At 37.6% G+C, this 24,049-nt stretch overlaps 1 protein-coding gene across 7 annotated transcripts in view; it reads right to left on the bottom strand.

The window, feature by feature from the left end:
• The window catches only part of ALMS1 (ALMS1 centrosome and basal body associated protein), a 203,738-nt gene extending 180,051 nt beyond the window's left edge, over positions 1 to 23,687 (bottom strand). For 3 of the 7 annotated variants that reach the window (XM_037048203.1, XM_037048204.1, XM_037048205.1), the window contains exons 1-2: positions 23,297 to 23,682; positions 6,805 to 6,930 (exon numbers count right to left, since the gene is read on the bottom strand). In XM_037048203.1, coding sequence (XP_036904098.1) covers positions 6,805 to 6,930; positions 23,297 to 23,647 — 477 coding nt within the window. In that variant the 5' untranslated portion in view covers positions 23,648 to 23,682. Of the gene's footprint in view, positions 1 to 6,804; positions 6,931 to 23,296 lie in introns of all 7 variants that reach the window. The other 4 variants (XM_037048206.1, XM_037048208.1, XM_037048207.1 and 1 more) reach the window with 2 other exon arrangements.
• Between the last annotated feature and the right edge of the window lie 362 nt (positions 23,688 to 24,049).

Raw genomic sequence — 24,049 nt, 5'->3', positions numbered from 1 at the left:
TTCCCTGTGCTGGGGCCCTGGGTTGCATAGTCTGTCTCACTCCCCAATTGTTCCTCCCAGTTTATCTGTGCACAAATGTGGAACTTGGGTTGTTTTTTGTTTTTAAATGACTGTTGTCCTTCTTTTGGTTGTGTGAGGAGGCAGTGTGTCTACCTATGCCTCTATCTTGGCCGGAAGTCTCCTGAAAAGCTATTGTTAGTATTTAAAATATACTAACCAAAAGCTTTTTAGGTTTTTTTAAAAAATAAATATCCACTAGTAACAGTTACCTAGTAACTGTTATACAAATATATATACAGAGAAAAGAATGGAGAGAAATACTCTAAAACATTAACATTACTTAGGGCTTGTGGGATTCTGAAACAGTAAACCTTTGACATTCCAAAATGTCTCAATTTCTTCTATGCTGGATAAATTAGTCAAATCACCAAATTGCTATTAGAAACATGTTTTTTTTTCAATTTTTAATGCTTGAAAATAAAAAAGTGATAATCATTCATTTTAAATCTTTTGAGAGCACTCCACTCTATAGGGAATAGTAGGGCCAATAAAGAGTTTTAAAGCAGGGGAGTTCCAGTCATTTTTCGACTCTCACTACAACAAAATCCCTAGTCCCTGACCTAACTCTCAGCCCCTCTGACCAGGGTTTGAGCCTGGTCCCAGTTTGCTATTCACTGTTAATAAGAGATGTTATCTATTTGGTCTCCTGCCCACCCAGTGAGGTCCACAGATCACTTACTGTATTCTAGGTCCTTAACTTAATAATTACTTAACCTCATGTTAAATAATTTATCATATCATGTGATAAATTTATCACCCTATCATATTTACACTTTTCATAATACCTTTCTTACTTCTATTTCCTTCTTTACCATCCTGAGAGTTCACAGTAATCCTTGTAATTACTACCTTGTAAACATTTTTAATTTTCTTGCCCTTTTCACCCATTATCCCACTTGCCTGACAAAAGCTTAGTTCTGGTTGAATCTTCTCCTCACCTGAATCCAAGCAGCAACTCACTGCTGAAGAAAATACATACCCAGACAGGTTTTCTTTAAATTGATGACATTAAACCACAAGGGCACTCAGCACTGCCTGAAAAAACCTTATTATATTTTCCTGGGAGTTTACTTACTAAAATAACTACTATTTTCTTCTCAAAATTCAATTGAACTCTCCTTCCTCATTTTCTTTTTTAAATTATTTTAAATCTACATTTTAGAGAGAGAGAGAGAGAGAGAGAGAGAGAGAGAAACACTGATAGTAGTTCTACTTATGCATTCATTGCTTGATTATTGTATGTGCCCTGACTAGGGATAAAACCCATCACCTTGGGGTATCAGTACTTTACCTGAAGTTGGGGTATCTAACCAACTGAACCATCCCACCAAGGCCCATCTTTCCGCCAATTCAACTGATGACTTCATCTCATACTGTACCAAGTAAATAGCAGAAGATGAAAATTCCTAATGTTCCCACCACCAAATCTACAAACCCATTATGTATACAGATTTTCATCTTGTGGCTTAAGAAAATCTTTCCAACTATCAAAGGCATTCTCATCTCCCAATTTTTTTGGTGACTTCCTTCCTATATGTGATTCTCCCACTTTCCCTCTCTATGATTCATTCCTTTCCCAAGGCAAACATATTTGCATAATTTCCCATCAAAAAATAAATTTTTAAGTCTGTGTTTAAACATTCCTTCATATTTCTGCATTATTTTGTTGCTATGTTTCTGTCACACAGTGATTCCTTGTACAATATCTTTTAAATCAATATAAAAAGGTCCTCAACTCTCAATATTTTGATAATAAGCAGGAAGGGCATACAAGCAATTGGATAAATATAAATTCTAAGGGAGAAGTATAAACTGAAGATATAAATTTAATATTTTTAAGTATAAAGCCCTGGACCTAGATGAGAACCATAGCATTCCAACATCTCAAGCAGAAGTCAAAAACTCGAATGTATACTGGGGCAAAGAGGTAAATAGAAATGAGTAAATTTGTCTGGAATTACAAAGTGATGGGACGTATGGACAACTATGCACTGCATGCACACTTTAAAGTGTTCTACTTCAAAAACTTTAAAATACTATGCTAAAAAATTAGCAAAGTATGTTTCTGTAAATTATATTTGGGCTATATTTAGGCTCACAGCTTGTAACCTTTGATTTCAAGGTTTATTTATTAATATATATTTTTCTTTTTTAAAAATTGTTGTTCAAGTACAGTTGTCTCCATTTTTACCACGCCATGCTCCCCCACCCTACCCATCCCTGCCTCCCACCCTCGACCTATCCCCCTTGACTTTGTCCATGTGTCCTTTATACATGTTTCTTGATGGCCCTTCCCCTGCTTTCCCCCAATATCCCTCTCCTCCTTCCTCTCTGGTTACTGTCAGTTTATTCTTTATTTCAATGTCTCTGGTTGTATTTTGCTTGCCTGTATGTTTTGTTGATTAGGTTCCACTTATAGGTGAGATTGTATGGTATTTGTCTTTTACCGCCGGGCTTATTTCACTCAGCATATTGCTCTCCAGTTTCATCCATGCTGCCACAAAGGGTAGGACTCCTTTCCATCTGCTGCATAGATTTCCATTACGTAAGCACCACAGTTTTTTGATCTACTCATTTACTGATGGGCACTTAGGTTGCTTCTAGCACTTAGCCACTGTAAATTGTGCTGGTATGAATATTGGGGTGCATAGGTTCTTTCAAATGGTGTTTCGGAATTCTTAGGGTATAATTCCAGCAGTGGAATTGCTGGTTTAAAGGGGAAGATAAAGCAGCAAAGAAAACTGAAGAATAAATAGCCAGAGGAGTAGAAAGGAGAAGCCAAGAAATGATTTTTAAGAATTATGCAATGGTTAACAGTGTCAAATGCTATTTACTTCATGCACCTAAGATGAAGATAGAAAAGTGCTCACTGTATTCAGCTACATAAATATTATTGGTAACACTTGTTTTCACCCAGTTGAGGTCAGATCACAAAGTATCAATAAATGAAGTAGAAGAACAAGTAGATCCTAGCAAGTGATATAGGGCATATACAACTGACTCTTGAATAACACCCGGGGTTAGAGGTGCCAACCCCTCTGTGCAGTTGGAAATCTTCTGACTTTTCACTCCCCCAAGATTTAACTGCCCAGAGTATATGCAGGGGACTGGTTTCAGAATCCCCATGGATACCAAAATCCATAAATGGTCAGGTCCCTATACAAAATGGCATAGATCAATGCATACAGTCAGCCCTCCTCATCCAGACTCCCAACCACAGATTAAAAACATTATAGGTACTTATGAAAAAATTTCATGTATAAATGGACCCACATAATTCAAACCTCTGTTGTTCATCAGTAATCTGTATATTAAAAAGGAAAAAATACAGTTGTTACGACTGTCTACATATAAAGTCCTAAAGAATCTACAAAAAAGCTAGTACTAGAACTAGTAAATGAGATAAGCAAGGTCATAGGATACAAGGTCAACATAAAAGTTCAATTATATTTCTATATGCTTGTGATGAACAATAGGAAATTGAAATTTTTTAAAATACCAGTAATTATAATAAAATACATGTTAAGTTTGGTACACTGAAAACAACAAAACACCGATGAAGAAATTAAAGGCCTAAATAAAACTGAAAGAACTACAGTTTGTGGACTAGAGAACTCAGTATTAAGATGTCAATTCTCTGCAAATTTATATAGACTCAAGGCAATGTTAATCAAAATTCCAGCCCACTTTTTAAATAGAAATTGACAAGCTGACTCCGAAATGTATGTATAGAAATTCAAAGAACCTAGCATACGCAGAACTATTTTTAAAAAGAGAGAAAAGTGGGAGAACTCATACTACTTGGTTTCTAGATAGTACAGTAATCAAGAGTGTGGTATTGAGATGAGGAGAAACAAATAAATAAATGAAATAGAGACTCCAGCAATAGACCCATACATATATAGTCAAACATGGGGAGTATTACTTTTATCTAGTGGGAAGAGACCAAGGATGCTGCTCAACATCTTACAATACACAGGACAGCCCATACAAGAAAAAATTATCTGGCCTATAATGTCAAAAGTGGCAAGATTGTTGCCCTGGCTGGTGTAGCTCAGTGGATTGAGTGCAGGCTGCGAACCACAGGGTCGCTGGTTCGACTCCCAGTCAGGGCACATGCCTGGGTTGCAGGCCAGGTCCCCAGTGGGGGCCACATAAGAGGCAACCACACATTGACGTTTCTCTCCCTCTCTCTAAAAATAAATAAATAAATAAATATTTTAAAAGTGGCAAGATTGAGAAATCCTGTTTTAACAAAAAACAGGAGAAAATCTTTGTGACCTAGAATGGGTCAAAAATTTCTCAGGACACAAGAAGTACAAACCATAAAAAACAAAATCAATAAACCAACTTCATCAAAATTAAAACTTCTGCTCTTTCAAATACAGATAGAAAAATTCAAAGAAAAAATACACCCTGGGAGGAAATATTTGTAAAACACATATTTAATAAAGGGCTTACATCTAGAATATATAAAGAACTCTCAAAACTGAACAAATGGAACAAATTGGCCAAAAAATAAAAAATGGGTAAGAGACTTTAAACAGATACTTCACTAAAGACACATGACAAATAAGCACAAAAAAGATACACAATATTAGTCATTATGAAAATGCATATTAAAACTACAATGAGCCCTGGCAGGGTGGTTCAGGTGGTTGGAGCATCATCTCTACACAGAAAGGATGCAGGTTCGATTCCTGGTCAGGGCACATGCCTAGGTTGTGGGTTTTATCCTCAGGTGGGGCATGTACAGGAGGCAACTGATCAATGGTTCTCTCTCACATTGATGTTTCTTTCTTTCTATCTCTCTCCCCTCCTCCCCCTTCCTCTCTCTCTAAAATCAATAGACATATCCTCAGATAAGGATTTTAAAAAAATGCACTGAGACACTGTAATACACCTAGAATTATTAAAATGTAAAAAACTGACAATAATACCAAGGGCTCACAAGAAGGCAATGCAACTAGAACTATCACACATTGTGGAGTATGTAAAATGATACAATCATTCTAGAAAACAGTTTGGCACTTTCTTACAATGTTATTAGATAATCAACTTTAAATATCTAACCATTATGAGTAAGGCTTTATTTTTCCCTTCTAAACATATACCGTATATGAGCTTTTTCCTATCTGCTCATAATTTTTCCATTTCTTCTAAGTTTATGACTATGTTCTAAATCAATGGTTCTCAAAGTGTGGTCTGAGGCTTCCTGCAGGTCACTGACATCCTTTCAGGGAGGGAATCTATGTAAGCCTTTTATAACTACATTTCTATGTAAGGCCAGATTTTCTTTACATATTTCAACTGAAACAATCAATATATCCCAAAGGACCAAATGCAGAAGCAAATATGAGAATCTAGTAATGATGGTTTATTTTATGTGTCAACTTGACTGGACCACAGGGTGCCCAGATATTTGGCTTAACATTTTAGAGGGTGTGTCTGGATGAGATTAACATTGGATGGGTCTATAGACTGAGTAAAGCAGATTGCCATTCCCAATGTGAGCAGGCCTTATCCAACCCATTAAAAGCCTGAACAGAACAAAAAGCTGAGTAAGAGAATTTGCTCTCTCTGCCTAGTGGTCTTTGAGCTGGGACATTGGTCTTCCCCTGCCTTTGGACTTAGACTCAGAATGAAATTTAAACCAACAACTGGCCTGATCCTCAGACCTTTAGACTCAGAGTGTAATTATACTCTCAGCTCTCCTGAGTCACCAGGTTACAGATATTGGAAATTCTCAGCCTCCATAATCATAAGCCCATATATACATATATATATTTCAACATATGTGGTATATATTATTTTAATAATATATATAGTATATATGTCTCCTATTGGTTCTATTTTTCTAATAGACTGTCTTCTATTAAGCCTAACATTAAAGAGATATGCAAAAACGTAAACCAATGCCACTCTTCCCAATAATTTTGTTTTGCTTTGGAAAACAGTCATTTTTCACTTTAAAATACATTGTTTATGTTAATATTTAATGGGCTTTGTAGTAATAGTCTACAAAATAATGAAAATCAATACATTATGTATCTAAGTATATAGATCACCGTCAATATAATGCCATCTTTATATTTAAATAAGCAAATGTAAAATCAAATGATTTCATTATTTAACGAAATATTTTGGATAAAGAAAAACTACAAGTAGAGGAAACATGGTGAAGAGAAGAACAAATAACTAAGTTAGAATATATAATAAAATTGTTAAATTAAAGATAGAAAAAATGGATATATTTCTAGTAAATCCAGTTAAGAGGGGGAAAAAAACTTAGTAAGACCTATTAAAGCTTATAAGGTGGACTAGTACAACTAGGGAGGCAATGGACAAAGTTATAATAGTACCAGCCATCAAAAAGATTTCTGGACTGAATAGATTCACTGGTGAAATCCTTTATATTTTTAAGGGAAATTAAATTTCCTTGTGTAAAATAAATATGGAACAAAGTTATTTTTACATAAGTATTTTTTAATACTTTAATTTCTAGTAAGCTATCAATATAGATAAGCCATATAAGCAAAGCTCTTTAAAATACTTTTGAAGAATGTAAAGGAGTCCCGAGACAAAAAAAAAAAGAGCTGCCATTTTATAATTAAGATTGCCAAAGATCTACTAGAGGAATAGAATATTAAAGCAACTCACCTTTTTTCACTATTCACAGCTAGGTAATAATTTTCCATGCTGTTTACCAAAGGAAAGATAGTTTGCCAGTTACATAAGACATACCTGATCATCCTCAGAGTCCCACTGAGCTGTTTCTTCCAGAGAGACCACATTAGAGTCAGAAATCGGTCTTCTGTTCTTGTCTTGATATGACGACTGCTGCCACACATGACTGGTCAATGGAACAACCTGAAAATCAAAGGGAGATTTAAACAGAGCAGTAACAAAATCTAACATGTAGATTATATTTCTCAGTTTATAAAACTCTTTCATATATATAATGACATTTCAACATCACAACCACAGTTCAAGTTATTATCTTCACTTAAAAATAAAGAAACACAGGGACTTATGATTACCCTTTTAGGACACAACATACTTTCCAATAAACCACAGCAGTTCCTTAACAGCCTATGCCCCCAGAGGTAAAAGCAAGCAGAAACAAGCAAATTAGGTGTTTTAAAATCTTAATGTTTGATACACCTAAGAAATTAACTCTAATAATAAGGACTAAAATAAAAGTCAGGTTCATTTTGTGAAACTGGGTTCAAACAGAGCTCTCCCACTTGCATTAAAGCTCTGATGCTGCCCAAGGCTGAAACAATGCAAATGAAAAACAGCAGAGGCAATCAAACAAAAACATACTAGGTCAAGTTTGCTTTGGTTTTTGAGATTTTACCCAGTATCCCTGGAAAAGGCACAGGACAGGCTTTTGAGATTTTACCCATATCCCTGGAAAAGAAAAACTCAAGGATTCCAATATTAGACTTCCTCCTAAAGAAGTAGATGCAAGGGGCAAGACAGAGACAACCACAAAATACCAAGTAGAGAACGGTGCACCAAAAAAAGAAAAAAATGGGATTACAAACTATGCTTTCAAAACATTTTAAAAATAACAGTATCTCAGATTCTCAAAGAGGCAAACAAACGAGATACAATGTCCACAGAAAAGGAAACTGTTATAAAACAAGCAGGTGTGAGTCAAAAAAAGACGAATGCTAACAAAATGTTAATAACAACAAATGTCAGAGCCTCTGGAGGAAACCCAGGGTCATCAGATTTTTTTCAGAACTAAAACTGTTACTACACTAACAAAACATTTTTTGCAGAGCACTTACAACAAGGTGTTTTTGATTATAGAAAGGCCTGATTAACCGAACATCCATCCATTCAATAACTAAAGAGATTTCTAAGATATCAAGCCTTCCAAGAGGTTTTTCTCAAAAGATAAGAGCACCATGGGGCACACCCACATTGCTTCAATGGGTTTTTTTTCTTTGTTACTGAATTTATTGGGGTGACACAATGGTTAACATTCAATGGCAATTTTAAGAAATAAAGCATACAAAACAAAGAAAGTGTTTTACAAACTCATTTTGGCAATTTGAAATCCATAAATACGTAACATTACAGCCAATGTTGCTGTATGTTGCACAGCTATTCTTCTTTGGGCCGTCTAGGAAAGAAGATGCTCAAATGAAAGTTCAAAATGCCTATTTACTGCAGCTAAATAGTACTGGGAGTGCAGCATGAGAGTTCTTATCTTTGAAAATGGCTGATTCATAACAGCTTACAAAGAGAGGGTTCAATTCAAGAACAGTTGTAGAAAACTAATGATACAATATGAAAAAACTAGCACTTTTGACAAGTAACCCAATGTGCGAGAATAAGAACATTCCCCCTCACTGTATTGTCTAAAAGGAAACCCAAAAGTAAAAATTAAGCATCAAAAAGTCCATTTTCCAGAACTCCTGATTTTTATTACCTACCTGACTGTTTAGACTTCATCAAAGACACCATTTCTAATATGTCTGATTGGCTTTCCCATAGTCACCTCTGGATCATAGTGTAACCAAAATTCTTGATGGATGACTCTTAAAATAAGTGCTCCAAAAATACGCAGGTGTCATCAGCAGTTCCCTGATCTGAGGTAAAATGCCTTTTGATACAAATTAAGTTTATCTTATTTTTAATCTTCCCTAGAGTATATTCTTTCATTGCTTTTTAGAGGAAGAGAGAGAAAAAAACATAGATGGGAGAGAGAGAAAAACATCGCTTGGTTGCTTCCAAGCTCATAAGCTCTCAGACTGGAGCCAACCACAACTTAGGTGTGTGCCCTGGTCAGGAGTCAAACCAGCAACCTTTCAGTTACAGCATGACAATTGAACCAATTGAGCCACACTGGCCAGGGTGATATAAATTAAGTTTTAAAGAGTCCTTCCCTGAGCCAGTTTTTAATATTAAAAGTTAACTGACTTCCAACTATATGCTGTCTAGAAGAGAAACAGTTTCGATCTAAGGACACATACAGGCCGAAAGTGAAAGGATGGAAAAAGATATTTCATGTAAATGGTAACCAAAAGAGGGCAGGAGTATCTATGCTAATACCAGACAAAAAGACTTTAAATCAATAACTGTTACAAGTGACAGAGAAGGATATAATATAATGATGAAAGGGTCAACTCACCGGAAGATTTAACAAGTATTTATGCACCAAACCTCAGAGCTCCTAAATTAACAAGGAAAAGTTTGAAAGAATTAATGGAAGAGATACACAGCAACACAATAATATTAAGAGACTTCGATACCTCACTTGCAATGAATAGAACAATCAGAATAACAAAAAGGAGAACAGAGGAACTGAACAAACACTATAGACCGTTGGACCTAATAGAAATAAACAGAACACTCTATCCAAAACAGCAGAATATACATTTCTCAAGTACACATGCAACACACTTCAGGATAGAACACATAAGGCCACAAAACAAGTCTTAACAAATTCAAGAAAATTGAATTCATATACACTATCTTTTCTAATCACAATAAAATGAAGTTAGATGTCAACACAAGAAAAACTTGAAATTCCACAAATGTAAAAATTAAACAATATACTCTCAGAAAAACAACAGGTCAAACAAATCACCAGAGAAATTAGAAAATACTCTGATACAATGAAAATAAAAATACAAATTACCAAAATTTATGAGATGAAACAAAAGCAGAGATAACAGGAAGTTTATGGCTCCCTGTAATGGTGCCATTTTTTTTTTAAAGTAAGATCACAAATTCACAACCTATAACATACATCAAGGAACTCAAAGAAGAACAAACTAAACCTGAAGCAGGCACAAGAAAGAAAATAGTAAAGATTAGAACACAGATAAACAAAATAGTGAGTAGGAAAAAATAATTAAACTGAAAGTTGTTTTTAAAACATGTTAACAAAATTGACAATCCCTTAACTTGACTAAAAAAAGGTAAATAAAATCAGGAATGAAAGAGAATATTATAACCAATACCACAGAAATAAGGATAGAAGAATAATATGAACAACAGTACATTAACAAACTGGAGAGCCAAGAAGAAATGCATAAATTCCTAAAAACAAACAAATGCCAAGACTGAATCATGAATAGAAAATGTGAACAAACCTACAACTACAGAAATTAAATGAGTAACAAAAGAACCTTCCAAAAGTGAAAATCCAAGGACCAGATAGTTTTACTCCTGAATTTGACCAAACATTAAAAAAATTAACACTAATCCCCCTGACACTCAAAGAAAAAGAAATTGAAGAGGAAGGAAGATTTCCTAACTCATTCTATTAGGTCAGATTACCCTGATACATATAGGTAGATGAAGATACTACCAGGGGGGAAAAAACCCACTACAGACCAATATCCCTCTTAATTGATACTGATGTAAAAGTCCCCAACAAAATACTAGCACACAAAATCCACAGCACATTAAAAAGATTATACGTGATCAAGTAGGATTTAACTCTGTAATGCAGGGATGGTTCAACATACAAAATTCAATGTGGAAGAATTAATACTGCTAAAATTTCAATACTATCAAAAGTCATCTATAGATTTAATGCAATCCCTATGAAGATTTCAATGGCTTTTTTCTACAAACATATATATATATATATATATATATATATATATATATATATATATAACTAGCCATTTATATGGAACCATAAAAGACCCCAAATAGCCAAAAGAAAAATTCCTAAGAAAAAATAACAAAGCAGAAAGCATAATACTTCCTAATTTTAAACTGTATTATAAAGCTACAATAATTAAAACAGTATGGTGGTAACATACAAGCAGATAAAACAAACCACGCAGCAAAACTGAGAGCCCCCCAAAAAAACTAATTATATGGTCAATTAATATTTGACAGGAGAACCATGAATACTAAAAGGAGATTTAAATGACAGTCACTTCAATAAATGGTGCTGGGGAAATTGAATATTCACATGTAAAAGAATGGAACTGAACCCTATGTTACATCACTCACAAAAATTAACTCAAAATAGATTAAATACTTAAATGTAAGGCCTGACACCATAAAACTCCTAGAAGAAAACAGAAAAAAATGCTTTTTGTCATGGGTCTCAGTACTGATTATTTGGAAATCACACCTACAGCACAGCAACAAAGTTAAACATAAACAAATGGCGCCACATAAAACTAAAAAGCTTCTACGCAGCAGAAGAAACTATCAACAAAATGAGAAAACCTACAGAATGGAAAAAAATTGCAAATTATATATACAATAAAAACAATATCCAAAAGATATAAAGAACTTCTACAAATCAATAGCAAAAAATAATAATAATCCTATTTAAAAATGGGCAAAGGAACTGAATGCAGATTTTTCCAAAGAAAATATATGACCGGCTAAGATACATGAAGAGAGGTTCAACACTGCTAGTCATCAGGGAAATTCTAATGAAAAGCACGTTAATATATCACCCAATGCCTATTAGAATGGCCATGATCAAAAAGACAAGAGATAAATGTTGGGGTCAATGTGGAGAAACGGGAACCCTTGTGCACTGCTGCTGAGACTGTAAATTGGTACAGCCACTATGGAAAATACAATATATGGAAGTTTCTTGAAAAGTTAAAATGGAAGTACTGTAAGATCCAGCAATTCTACTTTTGGGAATATATCCAAAGGAAACAAACACACTAACTCAAAAAGATATCTGTACCCCCACAGCCATAGCAGCATTATTTATAACAGCCCAAATATGGAAACAACCTAAGTACCCATTAATGGATAAATGGGTTAAGTTGTGGTATATATACCATGGAATATTATTCATCCAAAAAAATCGAAAAAGGAAATCCTACCACTTGCAACAACATGAATAGACCGTGATGGCATTATGTTAAGTGAAATAAGTCAGACAGAGAAAGAAATGCTGTATGATCTCATTTATATGTGGAATCTAAAACACTAACACAAAAAGGAATCAAATTTGTGGTTACCAGAGACAGGGGTAAATGGGGAAAAGTGGTGGAAAGGTACAAACTTCCCAATTATAAGACAGAGAAGTAGTAATGTAAATAAAGTATAACATGATAAGTATAGTTAAAACTGCTGTATGGCTACATTCTTTTTGATTTCAAAATATCTTTGTGAAACTGGGTTTTAGGAGATCCTTCTGATAAAAATAAAAAGCTTTTGTGAAAATCAGCACAGAACAGGAAATGGGGGTAGCAGGTTTGAATTCCAAACTTTGAGAAGCTGTGCAGTATACAACAGGCACATAAATTCCATTGGTAACTATTTATGGCTAAAATTTTTAAAAATATTTTTTTCTTCTAAAACAAAAACAAAAACTGCTGTCTGATATATAGGAAAGCTGTTGGAGTAAATCCTAAGAATTCTCATCTTAAGATGAATTTTTTTCTTTTTATTGTATCTATAGGAGATGACAGATGTTAACTAAATGATAGTATTAATCATTTCATAATATTTAAACCCCTTCATGATAAAAACACTCAAAAACTACTGGAAAAAGTTACATTAACATAATAAAGGCCACTTATGAATACCCACAACTAACATCAAACTCAATGATGAAAAACTGAAAGCTTTTCCTCTAAGATAAGGAACAAGGCAAGCATGCCTGCTCTTACCATTTCTATTCAACATAATAATGGACGTTCTAGCTAGAAAAATTAGGCAAAAAATAAATAAATGGCATCCACATTGGACGGGAAGAAATAAAATTATCTTTGTTCACAGATGACATAATTTTATATATATAAAAACCCCCAAATATTCCATATGAGTTTTATTAGAACTTATAAAAGAATTCAGCAAAGTTGTAGAATACAATATCAACACGCAAAAATGAGCTGCATTTCTATACACTGATAATAAACAATACAAAACAGGAATTACAAAAACAGTCCCATTTACAAAAGCATTAAAAGCTTAAAATACTTCAGAATAAACTTTATCAAGATGGCAAAAAATCTGTACACTGTACTACAAAACAATGCTTCCAAGAAAAATTTTTAAATGCAAATAAATGGAAAAACATTGTCTTCATGGATTGGAAGATTTATTGTTAAGATGTCCATACTATCCAACACACTCCACATCAGATTCCAGTGAAAAGTCAAAAAATCAAAAACTCCATATGAAACCTAAGGGACCCAAAACAACCAAGACAATCTTGAAAAAGAATAAAGTTGGAGGACTCAAACTACTTGATTGTTAAATACATTAAAGAGCTACAGTAACCATAACAGTGTGGCACTGGAATAAAGACAGGCAAACAGACCAGTGATTTTCAACCTTTTTCACTTCATGGCATAAAGTAATTACTAAAATTCTATAGCCTAAAATTCTCTCAATGTGTGTGTGTGTGTGCATACATATACTTTTTTGGGGGAGGGGGGCAATCTGACCAAAAAAATTGGTGTAATTTTGATCTATTCACACTAGACAGCTATTGTTGTGTTGGTTGTTGACATTTTTTTAGTTGACAATCTAAGGGAAAAAGAGGCCATTGCCCCTGACTAAATAGTCAGGTATCGCATGTTTTAAAAATTCTTGTAGCACACTGATTGAAAATGCCTGCAACAGACCAATGAAACAGAATATAGAGCCCAGTAGTAAATCCTCACATATATGGTCAAATGAATTTTGACAAGGGTGCCAAGATCACTCAGAGGGTAAAGATAGTCTCTTCAAAAACGGCCCTGGAAAAACTGGATATCCACTTTCAAAAGAATGAAGTTAGACCATTTTCTAATATCATATACAAAAACTGACTCAAAATGGATCAAAGACTTAAATGTAAGACCCAAAACTATAAACTCCTAGAAGAAAACAGAGCAAAATCTACACAACAATAGATTTAGCAATGATTTCTTGGATATGATGCCAAAGGCATGAGCAACAACAACAAAAGGAACAACAGACAAATTGGACTTAATGAAATTTTAAAATTTTGTGTACCAAAAGACACTACCAACAGAGTAAAAGGCAACCCTTTTTACTCTGAATGAGAAAAATATTTGCAAATCATATACCCAATAGAAAATAATATTCAAAATAAATAAAGAACTCCTAAAACTCAATAACAAAAAAAAACACCTGATTAACAAATGGACAAAGAACTTAGACATTTCTCCAAAGATAAACAAATGGCCAATAAGTATATGAAAAGATGCTCAACATCATTAGTCATCAGAGAAATGCAAATCAAAACTATAATGTGATATCATCTCACACTAATCAGGATAACTACTATTTAAAATAATAATAAGTGTTGGCCAGGATATTGAAAACTTGGCACCCTAGTTGGTGGGATATAAAATGGTGCAAACACCATGAAAAAAAAGTGTGGAGGGTCCTCAGGAAATTAAAAATAGAACTGCCATATGATCCCTCAATCCCACTTCTGGGTATATATCCAAAAGAACTGAAAGCAAGTCACTTTGAAAAAAGTCTGGCAGTTTCTCACAAAACTAAACATATCCTTACTATACATTCTAGCAACCACACTCCTTGGTATTGACCCAAATGGACTGAAAACTTATGTTGGGGGAGGAGGGTATAACGGGACTAAATGGCAATAGAAAAAATACAGCAACAAATAAATTATTAAAAATTTTTAAAAAGAAAATTTATATGTACACAAAAACTTGAACATGGATGTTCAGAACAGCTTTATTCATAACAACCAAATCTGAAAGCAACTCAAGTATCCTTTAGCAGGTGAATGATAAACAAACTATTGTATATCCAGACAATAGAGTATTATCTGGCACTAAAAACAAAATGAGCTACCAAGCCATCAAAAGACATGGAGAAGCCTTATGTAGTACTATAATGGTGGATACACATCCTAATACATTTTTCAAAAACAACAGAATTTACAACACTTACAGTAAACCCTAATGTAAACTATGGACTGTGGATGTCAATGTGGGCTCATCTATTATAACAAATGCACAATAGTGGGATGTTAACAGTGGAGGAGGGTAGTGGCAGTAGATGGGAAATTTCTGCATTGTCCAGTCAATTTTTCTGTGAACTGAAAACTGCTCTTAAAAACAAAGTCTGTTAAAACACAACAAAAAAGATAAACAGAATTCTAGTCCAGTATGCAAGTGGTTAGGAAGTCATCATTCCCATCTCTACCAAAAGAAAAACAAGCTAAACAAATTGGAAATCAGTATGTCATCTTACATCCATCAAAGAACTTAAATCAAGGACAAACTGTAGCCCCAAAAACCATGGAGACAGACAAGCAAATATAGAGAATCACAGCTTACTGGAGCAGCGTTCCAGAAGCAGACACCGTCACAGGAACCGGCATGAGGACAGGAAAATCTAAAGTGTAACTAAGAATTTGCTAGAGGCTCAGGGTAGACAACTTTGAAATTTAAAAGCTCCAGGTAAACTCTTAGGGGGAGTTTAACTCTTAAACTCTTAAACCCCTACACTTTTTTTGAGTTCTACCTCCAAGAACGATTCAGGGTTCCCACAGTTGAGAGAAAACTCTTGTCCTGTTTCTGGCAGGAAGAAGAGAAAATGAGCCGGACTTCTGCCAAGATGGAGGCATAGGTGGAAACACCGTGCCTTCTCCCACAACCAAGTTTGGATACAACAAAAGTTTTGGAGAACTAAGACACACCCAGAGACCAGAAAACGGAATTATACGGAAGTCCGACAGCTACGAACCGTTCAACAAGGACGGTAAGAGAGGTGGAGCCAGCAGTGGAGCTGGGTCAGGCAGGACAGACCTAGGCGTGCAGGCAGCCCAGAACTAGTCGGGGTGGGTGCGGGGCAGACTGACCGAGGTCACACATTCGTGTGCAGTGAGACGGACCACGCAGGCCCCAGGGGGTGAACTCAGTGGTGGAGGGCTGACAGCGGTGGCACACTTGTGTGCCGTGGAGCGAGGCATGTGGGCCTGGTGACTGGTGGTTGCAGTGCTTGTGGGGGTCAAGGCAGCAGGCGGCCGAGGGAAGCCATTGTCCCTCTTTGACCCCGCCCCCACATACAACGTCACAACCCAGGGACTGAGTTGCCCTGTTCTGGTGAAAACCTAGGGCTCCAATCCTGCTACTTAACAGGCACGAACAGCTCAAAAGATGGTGCAAGGAGAACTCAAAGTCCCAGAGCCAATAACTCTAAGCGACCAACAGATTGCCAGCCTCTCAGAAGCCCAATTTAAGACACTATTTATCAGGATGCTCACAGAATTGGTAGAGTACAGTCACAAATTAGAGGAACATATGAAGGCTAAACTAATTGAAATGAAGGGAGATGTCCAGGAAACCAATAGCAATGGAAAGGAAACTGGGACTCAAATCAATGGAATGGACCAGAAGGAAGGACGAAACATCCGACCAGAAAGGAATGAAGAAATGAGAATTAAAAAAAATGAGGAGAGGCTTAGGAACCTCCAGGACATCTTTAAACGTTTCAACATCCGGATTATAGGGGTACCAGAAGGGGGAAAGAAACAGCCACAAGTGGAAAACTTATTTGAACAAATAATAAAGGAAAGCTTCCCCAGTCTGGCAAAGGAAATAGACTTCCAGGAAATCCAGGAAGCTCAGAGAGTCCCAAAGAATTTGCACCCAAGAAGGAACACACCAAGGCACATCATAATTACATTAGTCAAGACTAAAATGAAGGAGAGAATCCTAGAAGCAGCAAGGGATAAGGGGACAGTCACCTACAAAGGAGTACCCATCAGACTGTCAGCGGATTTCTCAAAAGAGACCTTACAGGCAAGAAGGGGCTGGAGAGAAGTATTCCAAGTCATGAAATCCAAATACCTACAGCCAAGATTGCTTTATCCAGCAAAACTTTCATTTAGAATGGAAGGACAGATAAAGTGCTTCTCAGATAAGGTCAAGTTCGGGGAGTTCATCATCACCAAGCCCTTATTCTATGTAATGCTAAAGGGACTTTTCTAAGAAAAAGAAGATGAAAAATATTAACAGTGAAAGGACAGCAAACACACAGTTATTAACAACCACACCTAGAACAAAAGCAAACCAAGAGGACAGCCAGATCAGGAGTGGAACCATAGAAATGAAGAACACATGGAGGGTTAGAAACAAGGGGGGGTGGGAGCGGGAGAAGGGGGGAGAAGGCACAGAAAATAGCATAGATGGTAGGTAGAAAATAGATAGGGGGAGGGCGAGAATAGTGGGGGAAATATAGAATCTAAGGAAATTGAGACACGTGGTTATAAACTAAGGGGGGAGAATAGTGGGGGAGAGAGTGTGCGGATGGAGGGGAATGAAGGGGGGGAATAGAACAACTGTAATGGTATAATCAATAAAATATATTTTAAAAAAAAAGAAAATGAGCCATTACGAAATAAGCCCAGAGCATTCTATTCTTAATAAGATCTGCCCTCCAAAGAAACTGTTTTACCAGAGCCTAGCCAACTGGAGTTACAGCAGAGACTAAGTGACCCAGGGGAAGGAATAAACACCCAACTCTAGCCCTCTTCTAGCCTTTCTGTCTCATCTTAAAAAAAAACTGAGGAACGATCAGAGGGGAAGATCATAGCCCAAGGGGAAGATTGAGACCCAATAATGGAATTACAGAACACCTCCCCTCCACCCACACTTTACCACATCAATTAGGCTCCTCATATTAACAAGGGAATATAACTGAAACAGTACATAACAGATCTTATTTAAGAAGCCCTTGGAGAAACCCATATACAACAAGGGAGACACAAATAAGGTCACGAGGGCAAATTTCGGTCTCTGACAACAACAGGTACAGCAAACATTAAACACAACCTCACCTCTAGCCAGATAAAGATAAAACTTCACACTAAAGGCACACTTACTTCAGTACTTTTCATATTCATTCAGTACATGTCTAGCTTTCAAAAAATTACAAGACATACTAAAAGACAAAAACAAACAAATGAAAACAGTTTGAAGAGAGACACAAATATGACAGATGTTGAGTTTCAGTTTGGAAATACAGAAACATTCTAAAGATGAATTGTAGTAATGGTTACAGAACAATGTGAACGTACTTAATGCCACTTAAAATGGTTAAAATAGTAAATTTTATATTATGTATATTTCACCACAATTCAGAAAAAATCAAGAGGGGAAAAAAGGAAAGATACCAAACCATAAAAAGGCATGGAGAAAACTTAAACGCATATTGCTAAGTGAAAGAAGCCATTCTGAAATGGCTACATATGATATGATTCTAACTATATGACATTCCAGAAAAGGCAAAACTATAGAGACAGTAAAGATATCAGTGGTTTCCAGGTTTTCAGAGGAAGGGAGGGAGAGATAACAGGTGGAACAAAGAAAATTTTTAGGATAGTGAAACTATTCTGTATGATACTGTTAGATATATGTCATTATACATTTGTCAAAACCCACAGAATGTACAGAGTGAACCCAAATATAAGCTATGAACTTTAATAAAAATGTGTCAATATTGGCTTACAAATTATAATAAATGTACCACACAAACAAGGAAAATAGGGGAGGGAGAGGATATATGGGAATTCTGTACTTTCTGCTCCATATTTCTGTAAACATAAACTGTTCCAAAGTCCTGACCTTTTTCTGTGGCTCAGTGAGTTGAGCATTATCCCACAAAGCAAAAAGTTGCGGGTTCAATTCCTGGTCAGGGCACAAGACTGAACAGGATTGCAGGCCTGAACAGGATTGGGGCGCGTGCAAGAGGCAATCTATTGATGTTTCCCTCATACATAGATGTTTCTGTCCTTCTCTTATTCCCTCCCTTACCACTCACTAAAAATAAATAAAATCTTTTTTAAAAACTGCTTCAAAAAGAGTTATTTTTAATAGGCACTGTGTCAGAAGACCAACAAAGAAATATAAAGAAATATTCATCTAGTACTTAAACTATTCCAGGGCATAAGTAAAAATGTTCCCAATAACTTGTATGAAGGTAACATAATACTGATGCCAAATTTAACAAAGATAGGTCAAGAAAACAATTTAAAAAAATTATCATTTCTAAAGCATCTCCAAATAAAATCCAGCAGTTCCTTAAGAGAAGAATACATAATGATTAATAGTTTTTAGCCTAGGAGCAGAGGAAAAGATTAAGAATAAAGTATGTGTTAATAAGTCAAAAAAGATTAGAATTGTGCTGTGCTAATAACTTTGGAGATGGGGATCAGAAAGGTGAAGGCACTCAGGCCTTTTTCCTCTCTTTCTATGCAATGATAACCTGGGAGGAGGAGGAGGATCTGAACACTGGGTGAGGGCTAGAGAATAACAGTGAAGATGGGAAAGCTAAGGGGGAGACATAAAAAGATTTCCCAACACTGTTGATGACCGTCCCCACTGCCCTGACCCCTCTGGTTCAGTTGGTTGGGCATCACCCTGCAAAGGGAAGGGTCATTGGTTTCACTGTAGTCCAGGCACATGCCTGGTTTGCCAGTTGGGTCCTGGTTGGGGCACGAGAAAGAGACAAAGGATTGATGTTCCTCTCCCTCCCTTCCCCCCTCTCTAAAAATAAATAAAACTAAAAAAAAAAAAAATCAGAGACCAAGAATTTCTAACGATGCCACTCCACAGAACTGAATTGTTTTCCCTAACACAGCTCAGAAATTTAGGTTTGAACTGAGTCACATTGAACGGTCTGCAGGACCAGTATACAAGATCAACACAGCAAAGGCTCTGAATTTTTACTTCCCTGAACTCTGAAAAAGAGGTGGTTGTAAGTCTGGTCAAATTTCACTTTGAATTTAAACAGTTCCCTGCCTTAGCTCAATTTCACTACCAGAACTACAAAAGCAATCACTACCGTATACATCATCACTACAACATCCTTACTATTTAGTGAAAGAGGCACCAGAGAGTGAATCTTTTAGTCTTACTTTTATTTATGGCAATTTTGTCATTTTGTCATTTAACTTGAACTAAACTGAAAGAAATTATTGTTTACTATTATTTGGTCTCACCCTTTGAATACAGTGCATTAAGTACTACACAACAAACTCATCTTTAAAAAATTTTATAGTACAGCCCTGGCTGGTTTAGCTCAGTGGATTGAGCGTGGGCCTGCAGACCAATGGATCGCGGTTCAATTCCCAGTCAGGGCACATGCCTGGGTTTCAGGCCAGTTCCCAGCAGCGGATGCACAAGAGGCAACCATACATTGATATTTCTCTCCCTCTCTCCTTCCCTTCCCCTCTAAAGATAAAGAAATAAAATCATTTTAAAAAAATTTTATAGTACAGAAATTTCTAGCAAGAAACACTAAACTTTCTCCCTTACACATTTTGCTACTTATTCCAATAAGTTTTAATATATCAGTGAACTAAACAAAAAATTGTAATATTCTTCATATTATTTTAAAACTACCTTTAAGCCCTGACTGGTGTAGCTCAGTGGATTGAGCATGGGCTGCAAACCAAAGGGTCACTGGTTCGATTCCAGGTCAGGGCACATGCCTAGGTTGCAGGCCAGGCTCCCAGTGGGGGCCATGTGAGAGGCAACCACATACTGATGTTTCTCTAACTCTTTCTCCTTCCTTTCCCCTCTCTCTAAAAATAAATAAATACAATTAAAAAATAATAATAAAATAAAACTACCTTTAATACAGCACACCATCTACACCTACATATTGAGGTAATTAAAAGAGTATTGGATTTTGCTTTTAAAAAAGAAAACCCCTGGGGTAAAAACACTCTGGGCTCAAAGAAGCAAAAAAAAAAAAATTATTACACTTAGATTAAGTCTCTGTTAAACAGGATTAATTTTTCCACCTCTCATGCAAAAGTGTTCAAAGTGATTTAACTAAAAAATTCCCCTTTAGGCTTGAAGATATAAGTTAAGTCTTAAACAAAATGATGGAAGAACTTGTCTACAAGTATGGCTTTATGGTCTATGTGTATGGAGACAACTCACAACTTCAAATCTCCAGCTCAGACCCGTCCTCTGCTCTCCAAACCCAAACTGATAACTTTAACACCCATCCCAACTAATCCAGTCACCAACCCCCATGGCCACCACCCACACTGGATACCTGGCCATATCTCAATATCCAGCACAACCACTGATCTAATAACCTCACACCTGGACACCTTCTTGCCCTTATGTTCCACATCTAATCCATTTTTAGTGTAATAGTAATGCAAAATTATTGTTTTAAGTGTGGTGATTTTACCTCTTAAATGTCTCTTGTATCAATCTATTTTCTATACCCACCAACAATTCCCTATTCCAAAATAGCATCAGATTTTTTCCTGGCAATACTGTAACCTCTCCTAATTAGCATCCCAGATCTATTATTACTACCCTCCACCTCACCCTGCTGTTAAAGCTGTTTTCCACTCTGCTACAAAGTTATCTATCTAAAACACAAACATTATCATATAGGCCCCCCTTGTTTAAAACATTTTCATTGACTTCCCAAACTTCCAGGGATAAAGCTTCCAAATCCTGCACATAGCACACAAGCTGCAATTGAAGTCTGTGCTCAACCCACATTGGCCTTTGGTTCCCTGAAAAACACCATGCTTTCTCTAAACAATGGTACCTTTACATGTGCTTTTCCCTCAACTATAAGGGTCTTTCCCTTACCTTTCCTAGCTAACCTTAATCGGACTTCAGATCTCAGCTCTATCACATAACTTCCTAAGGGAAGCTTTCTCCAGCTTCACTGACAAAATCCGATTCCCCTTACTGTATGCTTTTGAAACATGTTAACACATAGAAGTTTTACTTTTATTTATGGCAACACCTACATTTTGTCTGCCTTTCTCTCTAAACACTCAAAAAGTCAGACATAAAAAAATGTTTAGGTTTGTGCTCTCTCTCCCAAGAGCACGCCTACACCTTTCTTCCCCCTCACACCTGCATCTCCTAAACTCTAAGGATCCCCACAATTCTTGCAACTAAGGGAGCAATAGACAGCAGCAGCCGCCGACCTGGCTAACCCCCTAAACCTGTCTCCAAGCGCCCTTTCCAGTGAGCCAAAGCCCTGCTTGGGCTCTCTTCTGTTGCTTCTATCCTAAGCCCTTTCTTGTTTCACCGTCCCCAGCTTTAATAAACACTCCAAAAAAAAAAAAGGTTGGGTTCACCAAGGTTCAGTTGCATCAGTACAAATTCACAGCTGGGGGTGAATGCTCAACAATATATGTTCAATAAATTAGAGTTCCACTGGAACATATACCAGGCAAAACAACTATTAATATTCTCTAATGATCAATAGTTCACAGCATCACTGACCAACAGAATTTTCTGTAATGACGGAAGGACTCTATATCTGCATTGTCCAGTACGGTAGCCACTAGTCAAGTGTGGCTACTGAGCAGTTGGAAAGTGATTAGTGCAACAATGGCATGGAATTTTGAAATTTATTCTTTTAATGCTACTGACTACTGGATTGGACAGCACAGGTCTATAGAGCTTTTTCTGTCGTTTCAGTTGTACTTTTGTTGTTTCACTCTTCAGTTTACATGTTGCCTATGAGCAGCTCTAGACAATAAACCCTAGGCTTCTTTTTGTCCCCACACTGTCCCCAAAATAAACACTGTACAAAATAGAAACTTAATACATGATAACTTGCTATCTGAATCGTTTTTCTCGCTGAAAAGCAATTAATTAAATGCAATTATTTTCAAAATGATCTTCAGGAGCCAACCATAAAAACATCTCTTTCTCCATTGTGGTGCTTTATAGTTTTCCAGACTGGACCTGTGGTAAAACGCTCCTACACTCATAAGCTCCTCCTACCGGCTGGGAGCCCCTTTACTGCTACAAAGAGGGTCCAGATAAACACGATCCGCGAGGAGCCGCTAGAGACTAACCCACACTACTCCCGCAGGGCAGTCCCGCGCTCCGGAGAGCTAATCTCCTAATCGTCTTCCCAACATGATAGTCCCTAGGCAACCATCCTCACCACTCCGACACAGCCCTTTCCACCTCCCCCCAAAAGCTTTTCTTAACTATACAAGCTGCTAAATACTGGATCCTCTTAACACCCGGTGTTATTCAAAATGCCCGGGACCCACCGAGGGGGACGTTTGGTCTCTGCCAGAAAGAACGAGAGACTGTACTCAGCCAGAACCTAAGTAAGAATCGAGAGACCCTTACAAGCCTTTTAAAAGTGCACTTATTCTGTATCAGAAACGGTGACAGGCAGAGAGCAAGAGGGAGCAAGGTCAGAGCGCCAGCGGTGCGCCGGGGATCGACCCGTCACCACGCCCCTCCGGCTGCCCACACCTCCTCCCGGCCTGGCCCACCTTTTCCGGGCTGGTCGGCTCACTCTCGGAGTAGCGGTGCTTGGGCAGCGACGACGGAGGCAAGGTCCCGCCGGGGTGCGCCTGCAGCCAGGCTTTGGCCTCCTCATCCTCCTCGTCGTCATCGGTGCTTTCCCGAGGCTGGCTCTCGTAGTTAAAGTCCGCGTCCAGTTCCCGCCTTTCCTCTACCTCCTCGTCCTCCACAGTTATCACCTCATCGTCATCCAAGTTCTCCGGCTTCTCCACTTCTTCCTTCTCCTCCTGTACCACCACCTCCTCCTCCTCCTCTCCTGCCTCCTCCTCCACCTCCTCATCCTCGAGCTCGCCGGGCCAAGGCAGGTCCTCAGGCTCCATGTTGGTGTCACGCTCTCCGAGGTAGGAGAGGAGGAGAGGGAAGGGGAGAGGGAGGGGAGGGGAGGGGAAGAGAACTGACTGGCGGTTGCGGCCTCACGCAGGCGCAAAGACCGCCGCCTCCCTGAGCCCGGCGCCGCGCTGCGCGGACGGGGCGGGGCCGGGAGAGGGCGCGCGTTGCTAAGGACGCCCCGCGGGGGCGGGCGGGAAGGCCCAAGAAGGGGGCGGGGGACCGGTGACGCCGCTGCCTCATCCTCGTCATCTTGCTCGCAGAAGTGTAAGCTCACAATAAACCCAGATGGGGCCCCTCTCACGGGAGGGGAGAACTCAGGACGCCGCTGGGCTGGGCCAAGACTGTCTCTGCATGGAGGGGAGAGCACACCCTAGGACAAAGTTATGACAAAC

This window comes from Sturnira hondurensis, unplaced genomic scaffold (genome assembly GCF_014824575.4).
Source record: "Sturnira hondurensis isolate 20B ecotype Veracruz unplaced genomic scaffold, ASM1482457v3 Scaffold0006413, whole genome shotgun sequence".
NCBI lineage: Eukaryota > Metazoa > Chordata > Mammalia > Chiroptera > Phyllostomidae > Sturnira > Sturnira hondurensis.
The sequence above is the reverse complement of the archived record's forward strand: the minus strand, read 5'-3'. Positions and strand labels throughout refer to the sequence as shown.